This window comes from Enhydra lutris, unplaced genomic scaffold (assembly GCF_002288905.1).
Source record: "Enhydra lutris kenyoni isolate GAN:26980312 unplaced genomic scaffold, ASM228890v2 scaffoldscaffold48, whole genome shotgun sequence".
Classification (NCBI taxonomy): Eukaryota; Metazoa; Chordata; class Mammalia; order Carnivora; family Mustelidae; genus Enhydra; species Enhydra lutris.
This window is the reverse complement of record NW_019154132.1, coordinates 2282855-2309139: the sequence shown is the minus strand read 5'-3', so window position 1 is coordinate 2309139 and position 26285 is coordinate 2282855. Positions and strand designations below refer to the sequence as shown.

At 37.9% G+C, this 26285-nt stretch overlaps 1 protein-coding gene across 1 annotated transcript in view; it reads left to right on the top strand.

The window, feature by feature from the left end:
- Nucleotides 1–26285, top strand: part of LOC111156715 (GDP-mannose 4,6-dehydratase) — a 628939-nt gene that overhangs the window by 127254 nt on the left and 475400 nt on the right. The window contains exon 2 of the mRNA XM_022517761.1: nucleotides 21220–21264. Within this exon, the coding sequence (XP_022373469.1) occupies nucleotides 21220–21264 (45 nt within the window). The remainder of the gene's footprint in view (nucleotides 1–21219; nucleotides 21265–26285) is intronic.

Sequence of the window (26285 nt, the reverse complement as noted above, 5' to 3'; positions counted from 1 at the left end):
AGTTTAATGTAACCCTGAGCTGAGAGCTCACTCCTCAGTTCCGTCTCTGTTGCTGGCTTCCTCGCTCTGATACCTGGCAGCTTGCCACACTCAGACACCCCCGATCTTTCAGTCACCCCACAGGACCTGAGACCACACTGTCCCCTCAATGGCTCCACACCTGCTTAGCCTCTAGAGTGATGCCCTTCAGTGGAGCAGACTTTTAGAGTTTCAAATTTTGTGCTCCGTTGCTCCACCGCTTGTTGGGGGCTGGCTCCTTCCCCCACAGTTTATCTTCCCATTGTTTCAGATTCACTTCCCTGCATGTCCTACGTTTCAGAAAATGGACTATTTTCTGTTTCTAGAATTGCTGCTCTTCTCTTTGATCTCCTGTTGGGTTTGTAGGAGTTCGGAATGGTTAGATAACTATAGGTGAACTCCTGTGACCTGATGTCATCTCAATCTGCTACTCCTCCTCCATCTTGACTCCTTCCAGTTTTCACGGTTTTAATGTAAGACTAAGATAATTAATTCTAGGGTTTCAAGTTTATAGCAATCTAATATCTAGGTCTTTCCTCCCCCCTTTGAATATTTTCAAAATATCCTAATATTTTTGGACCAAGTCATTGGAAACTTCAAGTTCAGTATCTCATGAATCTCTTCTGGGCTAGCAACCAGTGTCATGTGCCACTGAAATTAGGGGCTCAGAACATGTGTGGGTGAGAGATTGGTTTTCTAATCTTGGCGGAGTCTACCGTATCAGAGGTCAAAGAGTTACTCTTTTGATTTTCTTCATAATTTGTTTCAGAGCATCACTTTTGCACATTGGCCAAATGGTAATTTTTATTAGGTTTTATCAAAACTAAAGAATTTTTTTGAATGTCTTATTTTTCTTTTTATTCTAAAATACTGTCTTTGACTCTTTTTAGTTCCTGAAATACCCTTCTCTTTTCAGTACTGCATTATCTCCATCTTTACCCATCCTTTTCCCCAGTTTTGGGAGCCATTTTCCTTCCTTTTTAGACCAGACCTTCTCTATTTGCTCTTGAGCCTGTTCACTTCCTGGGCATGCCAGTTATTCTTCCATTCTGTTCATTCATCCCTCTCCCTGCCTTATCCTAGTCATGTGTTCTAAGCCCTTCCATCTTATGGAATAATCTATAATTTCTTAAGGGCCTGTTCTGTGCCATGCACTTTATTGTTATTTATTTTTAATTAGGAAATACTTATAATATGCAAAATAACATGTAATATCTCAGTAATTTATGAAGCATAGTAAGTAAATGAATCTACTACTAAGTTAAAAAATAATAGAATCTTGATGAATGCTCCTGTTTGTTCTTTTCTTCTAAGCCCCATAGATACTCAGGATCATGACATTTGCTTAATCTCTTGTTTTTCTTTAGGGTTTTATCATCCATGAATGTTAATAAATATATTATTTAATTTTGTGTATTTTTTAATTTATAAAGATTATATCATGCTATATATTCTATATATTTTTTATTCAACATTGTTTATAAGATTTATCAACTTTGAGGTGAATAAATACACTTGACTCATTTCCACTTCTGTGTAACATTCATTTTTCTGAATATACCACAATTACCAGTTTTCCTGTTCCTGGTCATCTGAATTGTTTCCATACCTTGCTTTTACAAATACTCTTTCTCTGAAGATTTTTTATGTGTCATGAACAGGAGTCTCTCTAGGGTATAAGCTACATCTTAGAGTATGAACAATTTATGCTACATCTTAGAGTATGAACAATTTCAACATTGGTATATGATTGACTGCTATCTTGTAAAGGGTTTTACTGATTTTCATTCTCACCAGTAATATATACAAATATGTTTTGCTAATGTATTTTTGCTAATAATTGATTTTGGTAAATTTTTAAACTTTGGCTAAGCTAGTGGGTGTAGAATATTATCTCATTGTGGTTTTAATTTGCTTTTCTCTGATTACTAATGAAGACTGAGCATCTTTCATGTGATTACTGGCAATTTGTGTTTCTTCTAGAATATACCAGTTTGTGCATTTGCCAGTATTTTTATTGGGTTGTCCTTTTTTTTTTTAAGTATTTTTAAAAAATATTTTATTTATTTATTTGAGAGAGTGAGATTGAGAGAGAAAGAGCATGAGAGGGGGAGGACAGAGGAAAAAGCAGACTCCCCGATGAGCAGGGATTCTGATACAGTACTCAACCCCAGGATCTGGGATCAGGACCTGAGTCGAAGGTAGACACTTAACTGACTGAGCCACCCAGATGCCCCTGGGTTGTCTTTTTTAATATAATATTTTGAATTTGTTGGTATATTCTGGCATTAAACTTTTCTGTTATATATATGCCTAGACAATAATTGTACTTGATAATCTTTTGAGAAGTTGAACTAAAATGCAGATCTATTCATATTTCTTATTATTATACCCCTAATTGAAAATTGAGGTTTCTTGCCCTGGTGCTAGTGGCCCTTTCATACAGGGTTCTTATCCTCATATCTATCCTCTGCTTGCTGGGTTCTCCCAGGACCCTGGCTCTAGCAACTTTTAGTTGACTGGATTGGCCAGCTTGCCTTTTCACAGGTTAGTCCCTTTTGTTAGAAAACCTGTCCTCCATTTTTAATCCTCTTGCAAGTTCCTGCTTCTCCTTTACTACCCATTTTAAGCACTGTCTTTTCTGTGGACCTTTTTCTAACCTTGTAGGTATGTCATCATGCTCCTTACTAGGGCCTATAACTTTGTCCCTGGTCTTAGTGTCACACCTTTGCTGCACTAGGGATGCAGCCGGAACAGGGATTGGAAGGTTTAAAGTCACATAATTTGGTTAATTGTTCATATTTAAAATCTTCTGTGTTATAATGTTTCAGTATCTTAAAAATCTTTCTGGCTGGGACAATCTGCCTCTCCTGGAGCCAGCAAATAGAGATAACAAAGGGCCCAGCTGGGAGCATGCCTTTGATATCAGAGCCAATACCAGCCAATACCAATCCAGAGCCATACCTCCTCTGTCTGGGCCTTTACACCCCAGGAGATGATATTCCTCTGCCTTGGTCATCCCAGGGCTAGGTGTCAGGCATCTAGGGACCACTCCTATAGCTTAGAGTCTGCCCAAATTATTCAGACTACCAAACTGAAACTGCCCTGCCTTCCTGCCTTACCTTTCCCTTGGAAACCCCACTAAAGGCTTGACCTTGTTTTTTCCCTTGCTTTTGATTTCTGCCTCTTGACAATCCTGAGGTTTCCCCATTATGGCTTTACATGGTGTGCTATTCCTCCTTGTGTCTAGGAATTGTGAATATAATAAACTTTTTTTTTTTTCCTGAACCTCTCCCATGGTTGCATGCAATTGACCATCACATGAAAGATTACAGAAGATACGATTTTTGCTCCAATTTATGGAGATAAAATTGATATACAGCACCGTATAAGTTTAAAGTGTACAACATAATCATTTGAGTTGTATTATGAAGTAATTACTGCAATAAGTTTAGTTAACATCCATCATCTCATATATATACAAAAATGGTTTTTTTCCTTTGTGATGAGAAGCCTTAGGATTTACTTTCTTAACAACTTTTACATATACCATGTGGCAGGTGTTATCTGTAGTCATTATATTGTACATTACATTCTTAATACTTATTTATCTCATAACTGGAAGTTTCTACCTTTTGACCACCTTCCTCTAATCACTCTCCCTCACCCCCCACCTTTGGGAACCATAAATCTCCTCTCCTCTCCTTCCTTCCTTCCTTCCTTCCTTCCTTCCTAGATTTTATTTGTTTATTTGTCAGAGAGTGTAAGAGAGAACACAAGCAGGGGGAGTGGCAGGCAGAGGGAGAAGTAGGCTTCTCCGTGAACAAGGAGCCTGATGAGGGACTTGATCCTGGGACCCCGGGATCATGACCTAAGCTGAAGGCAGATGCTTAACTGACTGAGCCACCCATGTGTCCCTCTCATCTCTTTCTTGATGAGATTTTTAAAAAAGATTTTATTTATTTATTTGACAGAGATCACAAGTAGCCAGAGAGGCAGGCAGAGAGAGAGGAAGGGAAGCAGGCTCCCCACTGAGCAGAGAGCCCGATGTGGGGCTCGATCCCAGGACCCTAGGATCATTACCTGAGCTGAAGGCAGAGGCTTTACCCCACTGAGCCACCCAGGCGCCCCAAGATTTTTTTTTTTTTTTTAAGATTCCACAGATGACTGAAATCATACAGTATTTATACTCTGTTTCAGTTATTTCACTTCTGTTTTAGTTATTTCAAGATCCATTCATGTCACAATGGCAGGATTTCCTCTTTTGCTATGGCTGAATAATATTCATATATAATATATGTGTGTGTATGTATATATATATATATATATATATATATATGTATATATGTATTACAACTTTTTTATTCATTCATCTGTCCATGGGCACTTAAGTTGTTTCCATGTTACGGCTATGATAAATAATGGTGCTATGAACATGGGGGTGCAGATATCTCTTCAATATAGTAAAAAATATCTAACTTTTAATCTACACTTTGCTTCTTTCTAGCTATAGGACCTGACCTCACCTCTTTAAGACCCTGTTCATTCCTAGAACTGGTGTTATAATCAGACCCTACCAATAGGGTTGCTCAGAAGGCTAACGCTTATAGAATATTTCTACCAATTCTGCCCCCATGATAAATATTACCTGCTATTTTTATTATTACTATTACTATTATGACATGCATTGATAGACCCAACTCTCTCATCTACCATGTTTTCATGTCTTGAAAGGTAAGACTTGCCTGTAACCCTCCTTTTGGAATATCAGCATATAGTTGATGATTGAATGAATGAATGAATGAATGAGTGAAAAAATACATATGACAAGGAATATTGGAGCCAGGATATGAAATGCCCACATACTTTTATTTGGTTAGGCTTTTGGGAATGGAGATGATAGTTAATTAAGAGCTTTGACTTCTTTATTAGAAAACATAAGTTTAATCAGATGGGCTGGTGGTTTCTAAACTGTGTTTTGAAGAGCCTTAGGTTGCCTGAGATACCTCAAGTTTGGCTCGAGGTAGGGGGTGGGACACAGAGAGGAGTGGGAGGCAAAGTGTATGGGAAGGACTCTGTCCTTTTCCACAGCCCTCCCTAACTCCCCTGACCTTGAAACCAGATAGCTTTGTAGTAATCCCTTTTGTGTTATGTATTGGAATTCTGCTTACATTTTGTTGGAAAAGTTTAGTTGTGGGAGTAGCACAGCCCCTTTACCTTGATGTGCTGGGTGTATGGTGGCTTAGGTATGGGGGGCAGGAAGACCAAGGCAGTGCCCAGTGTGGTGGGAAGTGGATGGCAGCTGAGAATCTGAGAAGTACCCTGAGGGAGGGCTCATGCAGCACTGTAGAAATAGAGTCAGTAGTGCACCTCCACTGGCAGTGTGGGAGATGAGAGTGTATTTGTATTTTTGTGTTTTAAGACAAGAAGTCAAAGCTGATTGGTAAGACAACTTTTGATGCATAAGTTGCAGACAGGACATTGGCATTTCCTGTGAGATTAGAAACCCACGGACATTGAATTTTATTTTATTGAGCAAATAGTTGTATTCCCACTACCTAACAGTGTCCTGGGTCATGATGAGTAAAGTGATTGTGGTGCTGTCCTCATGGATCCTGCAGTCCAGTGAGGAAGGCACATAATCCATTGTCACTGACATATAATGAGACATGTGACAGGAGCTATGAAGGAAAGAGCTGTGTGCTTTGAGTGTTTCTAACAGCTAGAGGTTCTGATTCAGTCAGGGTAGAGCACATCAGGAAGGATTTTCTGAAAAAATGATGGTCATACTGACGTCTAGAATTATGGGAGTCCCAATAGGTGGATAGTGAGCAACAGAGTAATCAGGGGAGTTGAGGAAGAGGGAGCCGTCTCTGTGAAGCTCAGGAAGTACAGCTTATGGAGCCCAAGGAAGGTCAGTGTGGCTGGCAGGCGGAGCACTGGGAGGGAGGACCAGGTTGGCTTCGAACCTGGTGGTTCCTGACAGTCAACTAGAAGCTCAAAGAGCAAAACTTTCCTCTGACCTTTTTCCCCAGCCCTGTCTGAACTTTTGTGTGCCCTCCTTAATACTTTTGAGTCCTGGATTAGTTTCCTACGGCTGTTATAACAAAGTACCGTAGGTCAGATGATTTAAACAACAGAAATTTATTTTCTCATAGTTCTGGAAGTTAGCTGTCCAAGACTGAGGTGTCAGCAAGGTAGTTGATTCCTTCTGAGGGCCATGAGGGAGAATCTCTTCCAGGCCTCTCCCCTTGCTTTTGGGGTTTATTGGTATATTTGGCATCCCTTGACTTGTGTGAGCATCACCCTTGTCCTCTGCCTTCATCTTCACATGATGTTTTCCCTGTGTGCATTTCTGTCTAAAATTCTCCTTTTTATAAAGAACACCTATCAGATTAGGGCCCACCCTACTCTCATGTGACCTCATCTTAACTAATTTTATCTACAGTGACCCTATTTCCAAATAAAGTCACATTCTGAAATAGTGGGGGTTGAGGACTTTCATATGTGAATTTTTAGGGGGACACAATTCAACCTGGATCAACTCCTGTTTTTAGCCTGACATTGTTAGTATAATTAGACTAATAAGTCCCTCAAATATGAAAATGAACTTTCTCTCCCCTTTGTCTTAGGGCCTAGAGATAAAAACATAAAATTGAAACTGGCTTGTAGTAAACATGCAGTAAAATTTAGATAATAAGGTCTTTGTTCAAGTGCCATAATTTACCTCCACCTTATAAGAAAATACAAGTGCCCATTGTTGGGCGTTAACCTATTAGACAGTTGCTGCTAAGTAGATATTATTAGCCTGAAACCAGTGGGACCCACATTTATGCTAGGGGAATAGGGGAAAAGAAGGGAGAGGGAGACAGACACAGAGAATGGAACCAAAACTAAACCCAGACTTCTTGGCATGGAAGTAGTGTTTGCGGAAGGTGCCAAGAGGACACTTGGAGGCTGTGGTTAAGTGTGTGGCTGCTGGGTCCTGAGTGCAGCTGCCAGGAGTTTGTGGTCAGATGTCCAGTAGAGAGAGAGTAGCTTCCAGCCTACCTGGTCATCTTTCCCTTCCATCTTGTGGTTTCCTAAGCCCAGGGACCTATTGTCAATTCAAATAAACAGTTTTTAAGTGGTGTTAATTTTTTCCTCTTCTGTCTGTATTCCTGCCTGCTAAAAATCCATATTCAACTCTAGGGCACTTGTCAAAGTTTTATGAAGGCTAAAATTCATCTGATGTGTACTTACTTAGAGGCACGTAAGCTGGCAACCATTCTGATGGGTTAGCACCTGTGCTACAAGTTATGAAATATTTTGAATTTTACCCTAAGCTTTTTTTTTTACCCCAATATTTTTTATTCACTTACTATTCCAGCTATACATGTGGGTGTGATAAACGGATCTGTGGCCAGTTTGGGGCATTAGAATCTTAGTGTTGGAGGAAGCATATTGATTTTGTAGGCCAACTTCCTACCCCTGTGGATTTTGTCCTCCTACAGCATTCAAAAACTAGCCATTCCGTCTTTGCAAGAGTATCCAGATCAACCAGGAGCTTTTAACACCAGCATCCGTGGAGGGCTTTGTGCTGAGCCTGATCTCACACCCCTTGGGTATTTAATTTTTGGCTTTTACTGACCCCTTTGTAGTTCATTTTTTTTCTCTTATTTTAACTCTTTAGTTACTTGAAGTTACTGCTATTTTGTTTCTCCTTTGTTGTTTTCTGGGAACAACACCTTTTTTGTTCTTTAATGCCATTTCTTATTTATCACGCTCTGAAGCTACTTGAGCTTATTTGTGTCCCTCATAGGACTTGTAACACTTCCTAGAGGTGGTGGTTTCATCTAGAGTGTAGTACAACTTACTGTATTGTTAACTGAGTTGGTTAGCTCAACTGGTTACCTATCTCCCAAAGCCATGTTTTCTGCCACTTTGAAGTCACCTGGAGCCCGGGTTCAATAATGTGCTAGATTTCCTCACCCCAAATGGTTGGCTTTTTGCAACATTTCTCAAAAACCTTTTTTTTTTTTTTATTGTTGTTTGAATATAGTTCATACTTACTTGCCTAAATTACATGCCTTCCAGAATGTGTCTTGGCTCAGAATTTCCCAGATCTTCTTAGTAGAATGCTAGGTCTGCCAGATGTTAACAGATTCTCTCTCTTTTACCACCAGCTCTCCCCTCAGAGGGAGTGAGGATTCTGTCATGAAAAAATTGGGAAACACTGCTTCCTAGATTTCCCTCTTGCTGATTCATAAGGTACATTTGCATGCTCTAGGTTTTGAGAAATCCTGAAGTAACTTCCTAGGGGTTGCTGTAGTATATTGCAAACTGAGTGGCTTAAAACAATAGATTTATCCTCTCATAGTTTTGGAGACCAGAATTACCAAATCAGGTGTGGGGTAGGACTGTGCTCCCACCAGAGGCTCTATAGGAGAATCCATTCCTTGCTCTTGGAGCTTCTGGTGGCTGATGGCATCCCTTGACTTGTGGCTTCAGCACTTCAATCTGTTTCTCTGGTCACAGGGCCTCCTCCTCTTCTGTCTGTGAAATCTTTCAGTGCCTGCCTCTTATAGGGATGCTTGTGACTGGATTTAGGGCCCACCCAGATAATCCAACAAAACAATCTTCCCATCTCAAGATCCTTAATCACGTTTGCCATGACTTTTTTGATAGAAGGTAACTAACATCCCTAGATTGCAGGGTTTAAGATGGGGCTATGCCTTTGGGAGTCATTGTTGATCTACTGGAGCTGCTCATCTTTTATCCATTCAGGATGAGTAGCCCTTTGCTCACACTTCTCAGCCACTCCTTACACCAAATTGCTTTTCCTTTTGGCTAGTATGTATCTTTAAGCTCAGGCCTTTCTCCTGTTCACAGTGCCTTCCTATCTGTCTTGGCTCCCTACTTCCAATTGCTAAGTAGTTTGGTTTGTATTTTTAAAACACCTGGCACCTCTTGTGTCATCTCTCATTAAAGTCTGTGCCTCTGTTGAACTTTGGACAGTGTGGGATAGTGGGCAAGAGTCTCTGGAGTCAGACTGTCTGGGTCTAAATCCCAGGTTCCCTGGTTAATAGCTGTATGACTTTGGGTAAGTTACTTAATTGCTTCTGCCTGAGTTTCATTGTCTGTAATGGGGGATAATTAGAATAAATAGTTTAAAGAGTTGTTGTGGGAATTACATGTTAATAAATGTAAACTGCTGAAAACACAGCCTATCACTGTACTGTCCAAAATTGTAGCCATAAGCCATCTGTGGCTATTGAACAATTAAGGTGTGGATAAAGGAGTAAGGAAATGAATTTTTTAAATGGAAGCAATATAAAACATATTTCTATTAAACATAACTCTCTTGTTTTGGTAGGATTACATTTCAGTTTAACTAGTGCATTTCTCACTTAAACACACCACTGATTTTGTTGATGTCAACTAATTATTCACTCAGAATGATTTTTTTCCCGTGTTCTATCTAACATTGTAGTGTGTTTGTTGATTTTATGCAGACAGCAGGACTTACAGGGATACATGTACCTCATCATTGGTAATTAAATTGAAATGTTTATATTTTTTAACTAAAATATAATTTTTTTCCAGTTCAAATAACTATAGGCCAATTTTAGAATTTAAAACAAAGGCACATTACTGCCACAGAATTGAATGCAGACATAGAAACTAGTACTATGATCAGAGCAATGAAGACATAAATAGACTGGAAATTCCATGGTTAATTTGCAGTATGCTCTGCTGGAGCAAAATGGAAAAAACTGTTGTGTAAAAAAAATTTAAAGAAAATAAAGTGGGTAGTATAAAGAGATATTTAAAATAAATCCTTAGAAGATTTGAAGTTTCCTCTCAAAGATCAAAAAAGAATTAATGTTGTCTGAAATCTGAATTAAATATCTAATACATTTAAAATTTTAACAGGCTGTGAATTTGTCACTTTGGATGCTTATAAAATGGCTTGAGTTAATTCACAAAAAAGAAACCAATTCTAGTTGGAGAGATAAAATAAATTATTTGTTACTGAAGTTTTGTTAGAAAAGACAAAAAATATATATAAAACTTTAATGATATTTAATTAAGTTACCAGTTGCCTGTAGAATACAAGGTCTTTCTAAAGGTCTATCTTTCTATGAAAGATCAATTGATTTGAAATTTGAAAAATTTCAAGTGCATTTCTTTATCTTTAGACAAGTTGTATGATATATGAGTTACTGCCTAGTTACTACTTTAGATATCCTTTTTCTCAAAGGATTTAAAAATTTACAAAGAAATGATGTAAATTTTTGGTGAGAAATACCAATTTTATAGCATAGATATTTTTGGATGTTCTGTATGTCAAAGAAGAATTTCAGATGGATATGAAAAAATTTCTATCACAATAGATATGACTCCAGCTATGGCAGGTGAAATATTTGCGTTTATTAAAATTTTTAAGTAAAGACTGATGTCTGTTTTATTGCTTTATTCCCCTATATTCTGAAGCAGACTTAAAAGATGTCATACTATAGTTAAAATTTTTCAGTCTATACATTCACATATATGAATCATTGTCAGTTTATAAACCTATTGAAGGAAATAGAGGACATGAACTCAGTGATCTTGTCCTTTTTGTCAGCACTCATGGTGTAATCATGGATGAGTTTTACAAAGATTTCTGTAATATTTACTCCACTGTGAGATTTTTTTCTTTCTTGAAACAAAAAGGATGCTTGCCAAATATTTAGTCATTATAAAGAAAACATGCAGTGTGATTTATGTTTTTCTCAGTCTTATCACAGTGCTTATAGATGAGCTAAATTTGAAGCTCTAAGGAAAGGAAAAGTTTGTGATCTAGTGAGGGAGTGTGAGAATTCGTATTAAATTTTAATTTTTTATAGTCAATAATAATGACTTTATACATCTTTCAACATGAATCAATATGTAGAATATTTTAGTTAATAGTAGCATTAGATAAACTGACTATAAAAACTAGAAAAAAAATTAAAGAACACTAGTAGAGTTGCTTTCCAGTGTATGGAAATACTCATTTGGATTCACTGTTAATACTTGACATAAGAGTGAGTTAATGTGAACAGATATGGATTTTAACCTGCTAACCTTTTGATCCAAAATCAAATCAATTTTTCTTAAAAAAAAAAAAAAAAAAGTGAACCAATTCTGCCAGTGTATATGATGAATATATTTTGTTTTTTTTAAATATTTATTTATTTATTAGGGAGAGAGAAAGAAAGTGAGCAGAAGGAAGGGGCAGAGGGAGAGGGAGAGAGAATCTTCAAGCAGACCTCCCACTGAGCAAGGAGCCTGATGTGAGGCTTTATCCCAGGACCCTGAGAGACTGTGACCTGAGCTGAAATCAAGAGTCAGATGCTCAACTGACTAAGCCATCCAGGTGCCCCTATGTACCTAATGAATATTAAAGGGAATTTTTTTTTTTTTTTGGGGTATTCAGTTTTTAGAAGGCTTTTAAGTATATTTGATACAACCTAGATATGTGATTCTCCTTTTTCAGTTATCAATTCTATGAAATCTAAATACAGATCAAGTGCTTCTGAAGAAAATTTAAGTCTGAATTGAGATGTATTCTAAGTGTAAAATAACAGATTTTTGAAGATTTTAATACAAAAAAGAATGTGCAACATCTCATTAATAATTTTTATTAACATTGATATAACATTTTGGATATATTTGATTAAATAAATTTATTAAAATTAACTTTGGCCTCTTTTTAACTTTTTAAAATTTGGTTGCTAAAAAATTGAAAATTATACATATGGCTCAAATACATTTTGGTTGGTCAGCACTGGCTTAACACATCATAGGTATCCAGTGAATGAATGTTAACATTAATATGATCACTAATATAATGATGATGATGATGAAAATGTTGTATATATTCTTGTCCTCTCACTAGAAAACTCCTTAAAAGTAGGAAATACATCTTATCTTTATTTTTATTTGCCATATCACATTGAGTAGTCCTGTATTTTTTAGAGGTTGTTCATCAGTGAATTGATTGCCTCAAGATCTGCTTTTAACATTCCAAGTGCAGAGCTGTGTTGTTGTTGTTGTTTTTTTTTTTTAAATCCTAGGGATAATGGCATAGAAATCCCTTTGAGTCTGTGCACATGTGTACATATGTGCGCGCACAAACACACACACACACACACACACACACACACACACACACGAGTGTTTTGTTTAGTGTATTGGAAGTTGGGGTTATTTAAGCATTCATAATTCATAATTGTGGATTATTCCAAAAGTAATTTGTACTTATGTTAAAAATTATTTTTCAGTAAACTTAGAGTTTTTATTTTTTTTTTTTAGGTAATTGAAAAGTTTTAAAAATTGTAGCACTGGCATCTTGTTTTAGTTGAAGCACTTTTATTTTGATTGAAGGAGAATTATTATGGAAATAATACTACAGTTAGGTTTAGACAAATTGGTTTCATACACTGCCAAGTTCTCTAACTAGCTCTATGACCTTGAACAAGGGATTTAAGCTTTCTGAACTTCAGTTTTCTAATCTGAAAAAATGGGGATAATATCAGTTACCTCACCAGGATGTTGTGAGAGATAGAAATGGGAAAAATATCTTAGAGTACTTAGCTACCATAGGAATTATAGACATGTAGACTATTATTATTTTGATTGAAATAATCTTACATATTTTGAAGAAAATATGTGTTGTAAGGTTGAGTTAACCATGTCTATTAAAATGTGATAACTTATGTGAATTTTAAGCATAGTGCTGTGGTATAAAAAAATATGCTCTCAATTTTCCCAAATGTATGATGCCAATCTACAAAATATAGTCAAATAGCCCAAATAAGTCATAAATATTAGTAGAGAGACTAGCTGGGAAAGAAAACAGTAGTTAGGCATTTCAGCTTTGTAAGATTAGATTAAAAGGTACATATGATTGGGTTAGACTGAACTAGAGATACCTGCTTTTCAGTCTGAGACCCTGACAATATTGGGAATTTGGACTTTGGTGCTGCTGTGACCAAGATGGGGGATTGTGTCCAATCCCTGGTAGGGCAGATATTATTTTTACTTGGAGAATCTCTGCCTCTCCTCTTCACCCTTACCCCTGCATGCCCTTACAAAACTCTGGTCTTCAGTAGAGTGCAATCTTGATAAGGTTTTTGTCCTATAAGTCAAGATTCTTGAAAGTGTAGGGTTGAATAAAAGCTAAGCTCCTTTGCTGTTGGTGAGAGAAAATAAAATGACAAGATAAAAATAGCTTAAAGCATAACCACTGTAGAAGTTGGAACTGTCTCTAAGTATCTAACAAATAGCTACTTTCCCCCCCGATGTTTCTGTGTCAGGGCTGAGCTATCTAGAAACGTACCTAGATTGTGTGGCCTAAAAGGCAGTGACACTGGAAAGAGAGTTGCAAGCATAATGGAGACACATATTTTTAAATATGTGACTCTCCCTCCCCCCAAAATGGTTTCTAATAACTTCTCTGAGTGGTAGAACCCAATGTCCAATATAATACAACAAATAACTGGAGAGACTTCCTAGCCCATAAACTGAGTTTTACCAGTTGGACCCACCCATGGACAGGACACTCCAGGGGAATCAACATTGTTTGTTTGTGTTAGGACCTCTGTGATTTACAGTCTTTTCTACAACACTTTGTTTTCTGGCTCTGAAAGTTAGTTAGCTTTATTAGGTTTATGATAAGTAGCTTTCTGGGTAGATGCTTACAAATTTCTTTATTTAGATTTGTGTATAGATGTTTGAATTTTATCTGTTTCAGTGATTTTAGGTTATGTAAATCACAGTTCTTATTTTGTATCATTCTTCAGTGATTTACAGTGTCTCCAGGGTGATGGATATTCCACATTGCAGAACAGCTTTGAAATGCATCAGGGAGCCTGTAAGTGACATTTCTGTCACAGTGTGCACATATTTTAGAAGCAGTCTTAACTGGATTGTGCCAATTACTTATCCCAGAAAGAAATTGAGTTAAAACATTGTAAATAGTTAAATTCTGCTTGTTACCAACAGTGTCATTTTAGTAGCAACCTGTTGAATGCATGTGGATGGGGAAAGATAGAGTCATCAATATGTATGTATTCTTTTGTTATTTATGGCCTTTTTAAAGTTGTAAACAAAAGTACATTTGTTCTGTCTTCCTCCCTTAGCCAGGACACAAATTATAAAAAGAACTGTACAAGGAAGAGTTAAAAAATCAGGTAAATACTAAAATTTCAATAATTCTTCTCTTTTCAGTACACAAGTTTGTTTTTTTTTTCATTCTAAATTTAAAGTTTTTCATTAAACGTGGCCTTGAACACTGGACAAAGTATAGCACTGTTTTAGTTTTGAGTACCTGTAAAAAATCATTTCCTGTGTAAATCACTTGGATGAATAGAACTACGTAAGCATATACTTTACAAAGAAATAGGCTTTAATTGTATGGACTGTCACTTTGAGAGATAATGAGAAAGGGAAAAGGAAAGAGAGAGGAACTCTATTTTCAAAATTTGTGTATATATATATATATATATATATATATATATATATTTATACACACACACACACACACACACATACACACCACAAAGAGATTATTTACCACAAAGAGATTATTATTTAAGCATGAAGTTTACTGGTAATTTATTATTAACTTCCCTACAGATCTATACAAGTCTTTATCAATGTATCTGGAACCCTGAGTTACAAAAGCTTTGAGGTAGTATATTGTTCTAAACTTGAAAGGAGTTATTCACACCAGCACTGAACTAGCCAGTTAGGCAGATATTTAAAAGGATTTTGACAGGGATATGTTTCTTGTATTTCCTCTGTTTTTTTTCCACCTTGATTTCATGCTCAAGTGTGGTGATTTATTTCTCCAGGGCACAGTGCCATCCAGTATAGAAGAGGTCAATATGGTAGTATTTCATAGCTTTTCTTTTATCTACACAGCCTTGCCACCCTCTGTCCATGACTCATGCATCTACTGGTGTTCCTGATAGCAGAACATTTGATTAGCTGGACAGGTTACCTGGTTACTATTCTCAATCTGTCCACGTGTGGGTTTGCTGATGCATTTGAAATGTGGAGGTCTGAGCCAGTGCAGGAGCATAATCCTATCTAGGCCAGGAAATGCCTGGCTTCCCAGATACTTCTCAGAGCAATAGGGCAGGGACTAAATCTCTTATTTCCTTCCTGTCCTTTATTCCATAACACCTATGGCCCAAGTGGATGTTTGATATTCACTAATCTGGGATACTTTGTATTGTTAATGAATTCTACAGAGACCACATTTTATGTTAAAACATTGGTAGGTCCATCATTATGGAGTGATTGATCCTATTAGTGAAGAAATTGTTATATAAATAATTTGTTACAAATATATATATATATACATAAATGTGTGTGTTGTCTTTCTAATTATGTAATTAAAAATTATGTCTCTGTACTTTATTAATAACTCTTTCCTTTCTACCTCTTATGTTAACTCTTTAATCCCATTTTCCTTAAAGCATTTGTCTAATTATAGAAATTTATTTTACTGTGTTGAAGTTGATGATATTACAAATGCTGGATTGTGCAAATGTAGCTGAAATTCAAATTCTGGTATTTGCATTCTTCTTGGTAATTAAAATTAAACTAAGAATATACAATAATCATTTGCAATTTGAAAGGAACATGTATTTTAAACTAACTAATGATGGGAGTTCTGCCACTGAAAATATGCTAAACTGTTTCAGAATATTTTTTGAGTAGTTTATATTAGAGATAAAAGCTAATCAGTTTTACTTATGTTCTAGATATTTATAAGAACAAACCAATGGGCAAAATATAGCCTTACTAGAAAAATGGACAAAAAATGAAAAGATAAAAATAAATAATTTCTAGAAGAAATAGAATATATGATCATAAATAAAAACTCTCCAGTCTTAATACTAGCCAAAAAATGAAAAGCATCATTTTTTGACCTGTAAAATTGGAAAAAAAATGTTTTTTAAGAATTAACATATTAGGTTATTGCTTTTCTCTGACATTTTTTCATAAGTAAATCTTCTTAAAAAAATTTACCATGGGTACAAGACTGAACATTACAATCATATGTAGTGTAACTGGAGGTATCTGGCTTCTTTTTAAAATGTTTCTTTCAACCTTCCGGCTCATGGTGGTTTACTGGAAAGTCTAATGTTTGGCAACAGAGCCGTTGTCACTTCTTGATGTATAGGTATGAGGCACATGTGCAATGGCTTCACACCTGTTTGAAGGGCTTGTTCCCTGGCAAATAGAGGGAATGGGTGGTTACAGAAAGAATATCTTAGTTGGTGGGCACAATTAATTCTTTATCATTCAGAGTTTGTTGGTAACATTTCTGGATTACAGTGTTCCTTTCTACACTAAGTAAACAAAGGAAGTGGAAGTCCATTTTTCCATGGCAGCAACTTTTATGGGGAAATAATTGTTAACTTTGAAAGACTACATACAGGAATTGGAAATTACTTATGTTTTAAATATTGATGATATCCTGGTTTCCTGTCTACCACTTGGTCAGCTAGCTTTCACTCCACTGATAATTGTTGGCTGTATTGTTGTTCTTTGTTGTTCTTCACTGGGTAATGCATTAGTGTGTTTTACATGGTTCTCAACTGTAGACATTAGTCCAGTCTCTTCATTTTGGATTTTTTTTTTTTTTTTGCAGTATTTTATAGTGAAAATTCTGAGGTCTGGGAGTCTGAAGACTTCTTCGGGGGCGGGGGGCAGATTCTGCTACTTCCAAACTGTGTGACTGTACACTAAACATTTAACTGTTTTGAATCTCAATTTCCTGATCTGTAAAGTGACAGACTTGAATTAATTAATCCCTATGGTCTTTTGAATTTTGTGAGTTTGAAAACGATTTTATGTAGTGATTTGTGTTACAAACACGAAAACATGAGCCAGGTGAAAATACTTTTCAAAAACATTCTGATTCTGTATTCTTCACACATATCTACATTGCCAATCTTCCCATTGGAAGTTTTTTTCTTTTTTAATTTTTTAAAATTTATTTGACAGAGAGAGACACAGTGAGAGGAGAGCGTAGCGAGAGGATAGCAGGGGGAGTGGGAGTGGGAAGCCTCAGCAGGCTTCCTGCTGAGCAGAGAGCCCCGTGAGCCAGATGACCCGAGCAGAAGGCAGATGCTCAACCTACTGAGCCATCCGGGCGCCCTCCCACTCCCAGTTGGAAGTTTTGATTCTAATTTAGAATTGTGTCCTCTGTTAGTCATCGAGGTGTTTGCATGTCTCTCATGGAGAGGTACAGATACTTTGATACTGTAATTGCTGTTAGCTGAAAAGATGCTTATTTTAGAGTAATTAGAATTTGTAGAATTACAGAACATAAAGGGCAGTGTAAATTGGTGCTTTCTCCCCTTACAAGAGGGATATTCTATTACCTGATGCTTGAGATGATCTAAACAAAGGAATTCATTTATTAGTGGCGTGATTTCTTTAGCCCAATACTACTTATCTTATACAGTGTTAAAGAAGCTGCCAAATGGTTCTTAGGCAGAAACACACAGTATGATTTAGCATGCATTTCAAAGGAACAAGGTTCTCAAATTGCATATAAGAAAGTGTCCTTTTCATTTGTCCTTCTGGGCTATAAGTGCATCCATGTTTGAAGGGAGAGGAGAAATGCTAGTCCCCTGCAGGAATGTAGACTTCCTGGCTCATATGTATTTGGATGTGGGCTGGAGGATCAGTCAGTGGCTAATATAGCCTTCTGTGGTCATCGGTAGAAGAGGTAAAATTTCTGTACTTCCTTCAGCTTTTTATAGATGTGTAATTTTAAGTAATTTTAATACTAAAGTCAGAATATGATTGAATTAATTTTTGGAATTATTCTTTATTGTTATGGTGTTGATCTGGAACATTTCTGAGTATTCCATGAAAGGTGAAAAATAGAGATACCCAAATATTGGGACTGTAGGCATCAGGGGCACTTTTGGTCCCCGGGCAGTGGCCCCACTTCTTTGGCCCCACTCCCTTGGCTCCAGAGCTCTGAAATAATACATCCACAGCCAATCCAAGTCCACCTTCAAACAATACTGTACTGCTTCCTGTATAGTGCACATGCCCGAACAAGATCTGAGAATTCTCACGTGCTATGTACTGTCGCCTTCCCCTGAGCTCTGCAGTGTTCTAAAATTACATGATGTCGCTTAATTAAAACTAGAAGCACTGATTAATCCATAAAACACTCCATAATGGGAAATGATTAAGTCAATTTGGTTTAAAAATGAATCTGGTATGATCTTTTGTTCTTTTGTTGGTTTTTTACTTGTTTTGGTAGGTCCCAGTTGGAGGAGGGTGAGGAGAGTGGTTGTTTTCTAGGTCAAAATAATGGACAACTTGGATTCCAGTTCTAGCTTTGCCTCTGTTGTGTGATATTATGCAGATTGGCTACTGTCATGTGCCTTATTTACCTCAGGGGCCAGTGGCTCTTTGCCTCTCCGGCCAAGTTCTTGCAAGAATAAGATAGAAAATGTTACAGTCATGGTGATTACTTAAATCTGTGTAGCATTTAATATGAAATGGATACCCTTAATAACCATGTACAAAATTAAATTTAAGAGTCACAATTGGGACATTAGCTCTTCAGTTAAAAAGTTTTCTCTAACAAGGATTGAACCCAGGCTGGAATTTGTACTGGATTAGTTGTGTTCATAGCAAATGAGTTGGAAATTTAGTTCATTTAGTTCCTTGTTTTCTGAGGAATTAAGTATCAGAATTTTTAATGTCAGTTCTAGGTTCTCAATTGCAATGACATTCCAGTTATGAAGTCTGACTGAAGCTTTCTCCAACCGCCCTGTTCTTATAGAGGAGGCAGAAACAATGATCTTGTTGGCTTGGCTGACGCCTGCCTGCTTAGATACTGTGTCTCCCTGTGGAGTCCCCTCAGGGGCTCAGGGAGAAGACAAGCGGAGGCCAGCTGGGCTCCCTAGGTCTGAGACCAGGAGCCTTTGCTCTGCTCCATTTCCCACTCATTGTGCAGCTCAGGCCCTATCACTTGAGAGACCTGGCAAGGAAGTCAGGAGGAAGTGAGTGCCCTGCTGGTTCAGAATGTTCCAGTGTGGTTGGAAAGTTTGAGAAGGGCCCTGGGTGAGAAGAACAAGACCTTATTGACAGGGTTCAGGCCTGGTCAGGTCTGTTTCACATCAGCTTTCTGAATAATCACAGCTTTCCCTGCCCCCATGGATCTCTAGCACTTTCACCTCTGCTTTTTTTTTTTTTTTTTTTTTCTAACACTGTATACAGCCATGGTAGAACACAAAGCATTTTAACTTTTTATTCCAAGAGAAATTATGAAACGTGAAAAGTATGGTGTTGCCTGCTTGAAAATGACAACACTGATACCTACAACAAAACAAAACTTTATACATTCTAGGGCTTTCCAAACCACTGTAACATTAATCTTCTTATTGCAAATATTTTTTCTATTAAGCTGCTTTCTCACTGATTGATTTATAAGACTACCCATTATTCTCAAATTTCCAATAGTCATATAGACTGGCCTGGACTGTCCTGGTCTGAATTGCTCAGCCCTCTTACCTGATATAGTTTGCATGTTAGGTATTTAAAAACCATGCAATTGTGTCTATATCATAAGATCGAGAGGAAAAGGAATATGCCAAACCATTTCTCTTCTTCTCTACATGAGTCTATAAACCAGAATATTTATGTCAAGAAGTCAGAAGAAAATCTGCTGGAGGTTTTAATGAACCACAAAATGTGTCCCTTGTATACCTTGCCTTGTTATCCTGCCTGAGTTTATGTGTGACTTCTACATTAATGTAGTAAACACTCTCTTGGCAGCCCTGTCATTTTCAGGATCCATAGGGTGTCTCCATTTCCAGCTTTAAGTCAGCTAGTGACAATAATAAGGCTTGTTTCATTTTTCTTTTTCCTGGAATATCTGGTGGGAACTTTTGAAGCTCAGAGGGATATCTTAAACCTTTTCGAACTGAGGAAACCAAAGAAAACTCAAATGTTCCCAACTACTTTTGAATACACAGATTTCCAGTAGTAGTTGGAGCCTCCCATTTTTATGTTTAAGTCTGTATGGAATGGAGAGGACTTACCCAGGCTAAAAGCAGGTGAGCAGTTAACAGGATTGATTGCAAAATGTCTACCCAATTCATATTTAGAACAAGGCTGGTAGCTTTTTATAGTACCTCTAGAACACTGATTTCTCACCCTTTGGCCTCCAAATAGTTTTATTTGATGACTTTCATACTTTCTTACCCTAAAAGTGGCACATGAAATACTTTAGTTTAAAAACCATTGGCCCTTACGTAGAAATTTTTCATAGAGTTATTAAAAGCCAATTGAGAATCTGTGTTTAGTCAGATACCTTCATCTTAATGTAGGGATTAAGATGCATCCTAATTTACAAAAAATAAACATCCTTCTTTTATTTAAAGTTTATGAATGTGTGTATATGCATACATATTCAGTGATAACAATACAAACCGTATTCTGTTTAACACACCCTCACATCCCTAAAACTCTTTTTTTAGTGACTTTCCAGAACCCTTGAGTTAGAAGCCAACCCCCACCAGTGCCTAGAAGGTCTTCCTCAACAAAGGCTCTCACCTTCCTCCTCTCTGCCACAGTGTCTTTTTTCAGTAATGTTAATAATGTTCTGGTGTTCCCTACCTCCTTACACTCACCTGCATTGTCCCCAAGTTCCTGCAGCTCCCATCTCATTTCTTCACTCGAGATTCCTTTTTCACAACCACCCAGAATTAGTCTGATTCCTGTTTTACGTTCCTGTAGTATTGAGGTCTGCTTTGCTACACATATTTTGCATATTTCACACGGCTAGTAAGTGGCAAAACCTAAACCCACGTTCATCTGAAGTGTCATGTTCTCTCTGTTGCCCCATACAATGTCCCTGGATTTTGTTTCTTACTCAGTAAATAGGACAATGATAACCCTCAACCATGCTTCTGTGGTGCTCAGGTGAAATAATGTCTATGAAAATGCTTACTGGGCAGTGGAAAGTGTAACACCATTCTGTTTTTACCATCATTAGCTGTATTATTTTTATTCTGGTTGCCATGATCCTTAATTTAAGTTCATATAACTCTTTTGGTGCATTTCTCAGAGCTCTCAGTCTTGGCTGTCTTCTATGCTAGCTGCGATGGGTCTGACAATTGTCTATTTTCCTTTTCTTCCCAGGATGGTTCATACTTGGCTGAGTTCCTGCTGGAGAAAGGCTACGAGGTGAGTGACTCAGTGAGCAAGCACAGGCTGGTGGAATCACTTGGACACAGTGGCCTCCTGCTTCCTCTGCCGCCGTCCTCCTGTGTGTGTTTTCCACTGAAACTCTGATAACAAATCAAAATCAGGGGAAGAATGTGCCGCTTGAATTGTAACCATGCCAGCTCATTGTGCTATTTATCTGCTGGTGAGCACTGGTGGCTTCCCCCTGTTCCTTAGTGTTTAACTGCTTTGCACGCTTTCCACTTTCTCAGATAAAGCAACCTGGGTAAGCTAAAAGCTATAACATTATGAGGGTTAATTTATGATGTAATGTGTTATATAAAAAAGTCCCACTCACAGTGAAGTCACTTAATTCGGAAATTGCGCAGAGCAATAAAAACTAAGCTGATCTTTGGCAAGCTTGAATGAAACATTTACACTCAGAGGTTTTTTTCATTCTAATAGGCAGCCATATTTTTTTTTTTTTAAGATTTTATTTATTTGTTTGGCAGAGAGAGATCACAGGTAGGCAGAGAGGCAGGCAGAGAGAGAGAGAGAGAGAGAGAGAGGAGGAACAGGCTCCCTGCTGAGCAGAGAGCCCGACGCCGGGCTCGATCCCAGAACCCTGAGATCATGACCTGAGCTGAAGGCAGAGGCTTCACCCACTGAGCCACCCAGGCGCCCCTAGGCAGCCATATATTTTATGGACGCCAACACTTCTGGGTTTGCTGCTTGGTGTCATTATCATTGTCATCTTCTTTTTCTCCTCTTTTGTCCTCCCCTTGAACATTTTCCGCTTTCCTTAAAGGAAATGGGTTTTACATATTAAGTTTGATGTGTGTACATCTTACCTTTTCTAAGAACAGTTTTCTGTATATAAGTTCATGCTGTACAGAGAACAAAAACCTATACAGTGACCTCTATGTTCTGGCCTGGTTTGGGAGTATATATATTAACAAATTTGGATTCTCTGGATTATTCTGATTATAGATGTACTATTTTTTTTTTTTAAGATTTTATTTATTTATTTGACAGGCAGAGATTACAAGTAGGCAGAGAGGCAGGCAGAGAGAGAGGAGGAAACAGGCTCCCTGCCAAGCAGAGAGCCTGATGCGGGGCTCGATCCCAGGACCCTGGGATCACGACCCGAGCCGAAGGCAGAGGCTTTAACCCACGGAGCCACCCAGGTGCCCCAATAGATGTACTATTTTAAAAAAATGTGCACTGTGGGGAGATAGAAAAACAATAGCTAGGAATTTGGCATCTAAATGCCAGCAGGATTTGAAGAAAAGGAAACAAATTTTCTTATTGTAACTCATAATCCTCTCTGAGAGCATTGACTTTTAGACTTTCAGAAGTAATAGCACATATGTTTAGCGTCTTCTATTCCTTTACCTAACCAGGTAGTTTTATATCTTGCAAAAATATCAAAATAAGCCAAATATGAATATGAAAGTATACATGTACACTTGTGTTCATATACAGATTTCTATAATTGAGTGATAACATATGTATTCTGCAGAGCAGAGAATTTTAGAGTAGATCATATATAGTACAGAAGAGTTGGTTTTAGATAAAGACTAATAATTTATTCAGACTACATTTAATAAATCTAAAAGGGAAGGATTGGCAGAGAAATTACTTTGTTTCAGGTGTTGGCAACTAGCTAGTGTTTGGTAGTGTTTGGTAGCTAGAGAGGAGTTAGTGATTTATCTGTGTATCAAGTGAACCAAGAGAGGGAACTTAGTAAGACCGGATGGGATTCAGGATGTGCTACCCCAAGATGTGGTACCTTAGCATATTGAGTATTTTAAGCCTAAGGAGTTTGAGAAACTAGAAGGAGTTTGAGAAAACCGAGAAATTTCTCCTATTAATCTTTGTTGATTTAATGTGGAGGGGGAAAAAAGTTTTCCTTAACCCTCTTAGGGTCCCTGGCTGGGTCTGAAAATAAAACTGAAAAGCATATAAGTTTATTTTCTATAATTTATAATGTGACTGGGAACTTCTTTAAGGAAATGAAGATCCAAAGAAACCATTAAGGTTAAGTATTTTTATGTTAGGTTTGGTGGAGAATGGGTGGTGTTGGAGAAATATGACAGGTCAGGGAGTATGAAGTAAGTATGGGAAACCTAACAAGATCTGTTTGTTTGAATTCTTCTTGGCATCCCCTTGTCTTCAGAGATAAGGATATTCGTTTTCTCCCATTATAGTGGTGGGCACCTCTCACTGGAGCGTTTCGTGACTATTTCAGGAGAGAAGAGCAGGGTGAAAATTAGAGAGACTTTCCTGCTTCTATTGTTTTGTCAGATTCCTTTAGCTTAAAATATTCCATACATCAAGGTGCCATGTTTTGGGGTAGCATGTCCTGAACCCCATCATGGTCATTGCAGTTTTGAAGGGTGAGGTGGTATGTCAGAAGGAGTGCTTAAATTGCATGGATGTTGAAATTTACTTCCAAGGAGGACATGGGGAACTAAGAGGTGAGATGAGGATGATGGCAATAAGTAGTATCTGCAGCTAGTGCAGAGGAAAACGGAGCAGGTCTGGTGGTATGAGGTGGAGTAGTCACTGTGATAATGTGGTGGACTAGTGATAGGGCCTGGGGTTAACGTGGATATGGTCGATGGTGAATAGTCTCAGTCAGCATGGTGGTGCTGTTAGCATTACTGGAAATGGCTAGGCTTCTTATAGGCACAGAGACAGACGAAGCTCTACTTAGGTGGCTTGTTAAGGAACTAGCAGACTTCAGAAGATGGGTAGTAATGTTCCCAAATGGATGACAGACTTAGAAATAAGTGTAATGAGAACCTAGGACTGCCAGGTGAGCTACAAATGTTTTTGTTCCATTGACATTTCGAAGTCATAAGAGCAGATTTGATTCTGATAAAGACAATAGAAGGCCCACTTGGCAAATCACAGTTAGTGGGAGAAATGAATCATTGAAACAATGATTGGCAAGAGAAGAGAGGTTTAGGAGTGAGATCCATAAATTGATAGAAGGAGATAGTATAGACAATACAGGAGAAAGGTATAGAACTATAAAGCATAATGAGAAATGACTCCTTCTTGTAGTCAGGGGAAATATGAGTTTTGTAGAACTAGGGAAGCGAAAAGGTATTTATCCATATTGTATTCAATTTTAATAGGCTGCTGTCTTCCATTTTAAGAGATGGCTGTAATTGGGGGATAAGTTATTAAGGGAAATCTAACGATGGCACGGACTTCATCTTTTTGAGCTTGGGCTGAAGGAAATTTTTCAAAGAGGCTGCATTGAAAATTTTCCAGAATTATCAGCCAGCAGTCCCTGGTTGCTCAAGACCATGAGCAAGATAATATGGTTAGTAAATTTCATGCAGTAGGATAAGAGGAGACACCTGTCTGTACCTGAATCCAGAAGGTCAACATCAGCAATTTGAATGAGCACAGACTTTAACTCAGCAGGTTCTCAACCTGTAGTGTGCTTCAGAGCCACCCAGAAGCCCCATAAAGATGAGGATGGCTGTTTCTGGGGTCTGGGAATCAGCCTTTCTAACAAGCTCCCAGCTGTTGCTGATGCCACTTTCCTGGATCTTACAGTTTGGGAACCAGTGCAACTATAGGTTCAAATGAGGTCCTTTAATCATAAAACAAAGATGGACACAATTTCTTAAGGTACCTTAGTTTGTGGGGCTTTCCTTCTCTGAGCTCTTACACTATTTAGAATTTAGTCTTTGTATAAGGAATATCACGAATCTAAGGAATAGCTGCAAACAATATACTTTGGGGTAGCAGAGTGCGAACCAGGAACAAATAAACATGGGGAAGAAGAGCTATAGATTCTGTGAATATGCTTAATAATGAGGATGAGGGGCAAACTTTAATTGTCTAGCAATGGTGAAGTCAGCCTGTTATTGTGATGGTGGGGAGGCATGGATTCTATTGGAGAAGCAGTAGTCAACTGGAAGGGGGCAAATTGAAGAGCAGAGATAGGTTGGTGGGGTAGTGGTGACGTGGCCACATAGGCAAAGACAAACACTATCTACAGAATTAGCATAGCACAGTTACATATATTCCTTACTTTTTAGCTTGGCTAACTTTAAAGCAAAAACAGACATTTGCATATGGCTTGAAAAGGAATATCATGTATGAATAGTCTGATAGTTATGGTTAAAAACCTTGTGTGACCTCATACAGTAGATTCTGAAAGGCATGGGACCTTCTAATGTGGCCTGTGAAATCCATGCATCTGGTCCTGAATGAACTATTTATTTATTTAAAGATTTTGTTTATTTATTTGAGAGACAGAGCATGAGCAGTGGGGAGGGGCAGAAAGAGAGAGAGAAACACTCCCCGCTGAGCAGGGAGCCTGATGCTGGACTCCATCCCAGGACCCTGGGATCATGACCTGAGCTGAAAGCGGATGCTTAACCAGTTGAGCCACCCAGGTGTCCCTGAATGAACTACTTAATATGAGAAAGTGAAGGATTGCTTTATTCCTGGTCTAGTTCTCACTGAGAAGAGATTCTACTTAAAGGTTTAAAGTTATAGTTTTTAGTGTTGCTTCTTTTTTGAATTTTACTTAACATTAATCATTAAAGAGAGAGCAAAGAGAATGAATCTAACACTTACTATTTATAGAATATAGGTGTCATCTCATGAAGAGGGAAACTAAGAATTATCAGGTTTTATTTAAAAAATCACCCTTTAGGGTTGCCTGGGTGGCTCAGATGGTTAAGCCTCTACCTTAGGCTCAGGCCATGATCCCAGGGTCCTGGGATCAAGCCCTGCATTGGGCTCCGGGCTCAGCAGGGAGTCAGCTTCTTCCTCTGCCTCTCCCCCTGTTTGTGCTCTCTGTGTCTCTTTCACTCAAATAAATAAATAAAATCTTTAAAAAAAAAATCACCCTTTAAAACTTTGAGTATTTAATTCCACAGTTGTTGAAGTGCAAAGCATAATTCTCCCTTAAGCCCCGTCAGCCAGCTTCAGAGCAAGGGAGGTGAAAGAGGCCATCTAGCTCATTCTGGCAAGGAGGCCCTTAGGCCTGGGTGCCGGTAGCCTGTGTT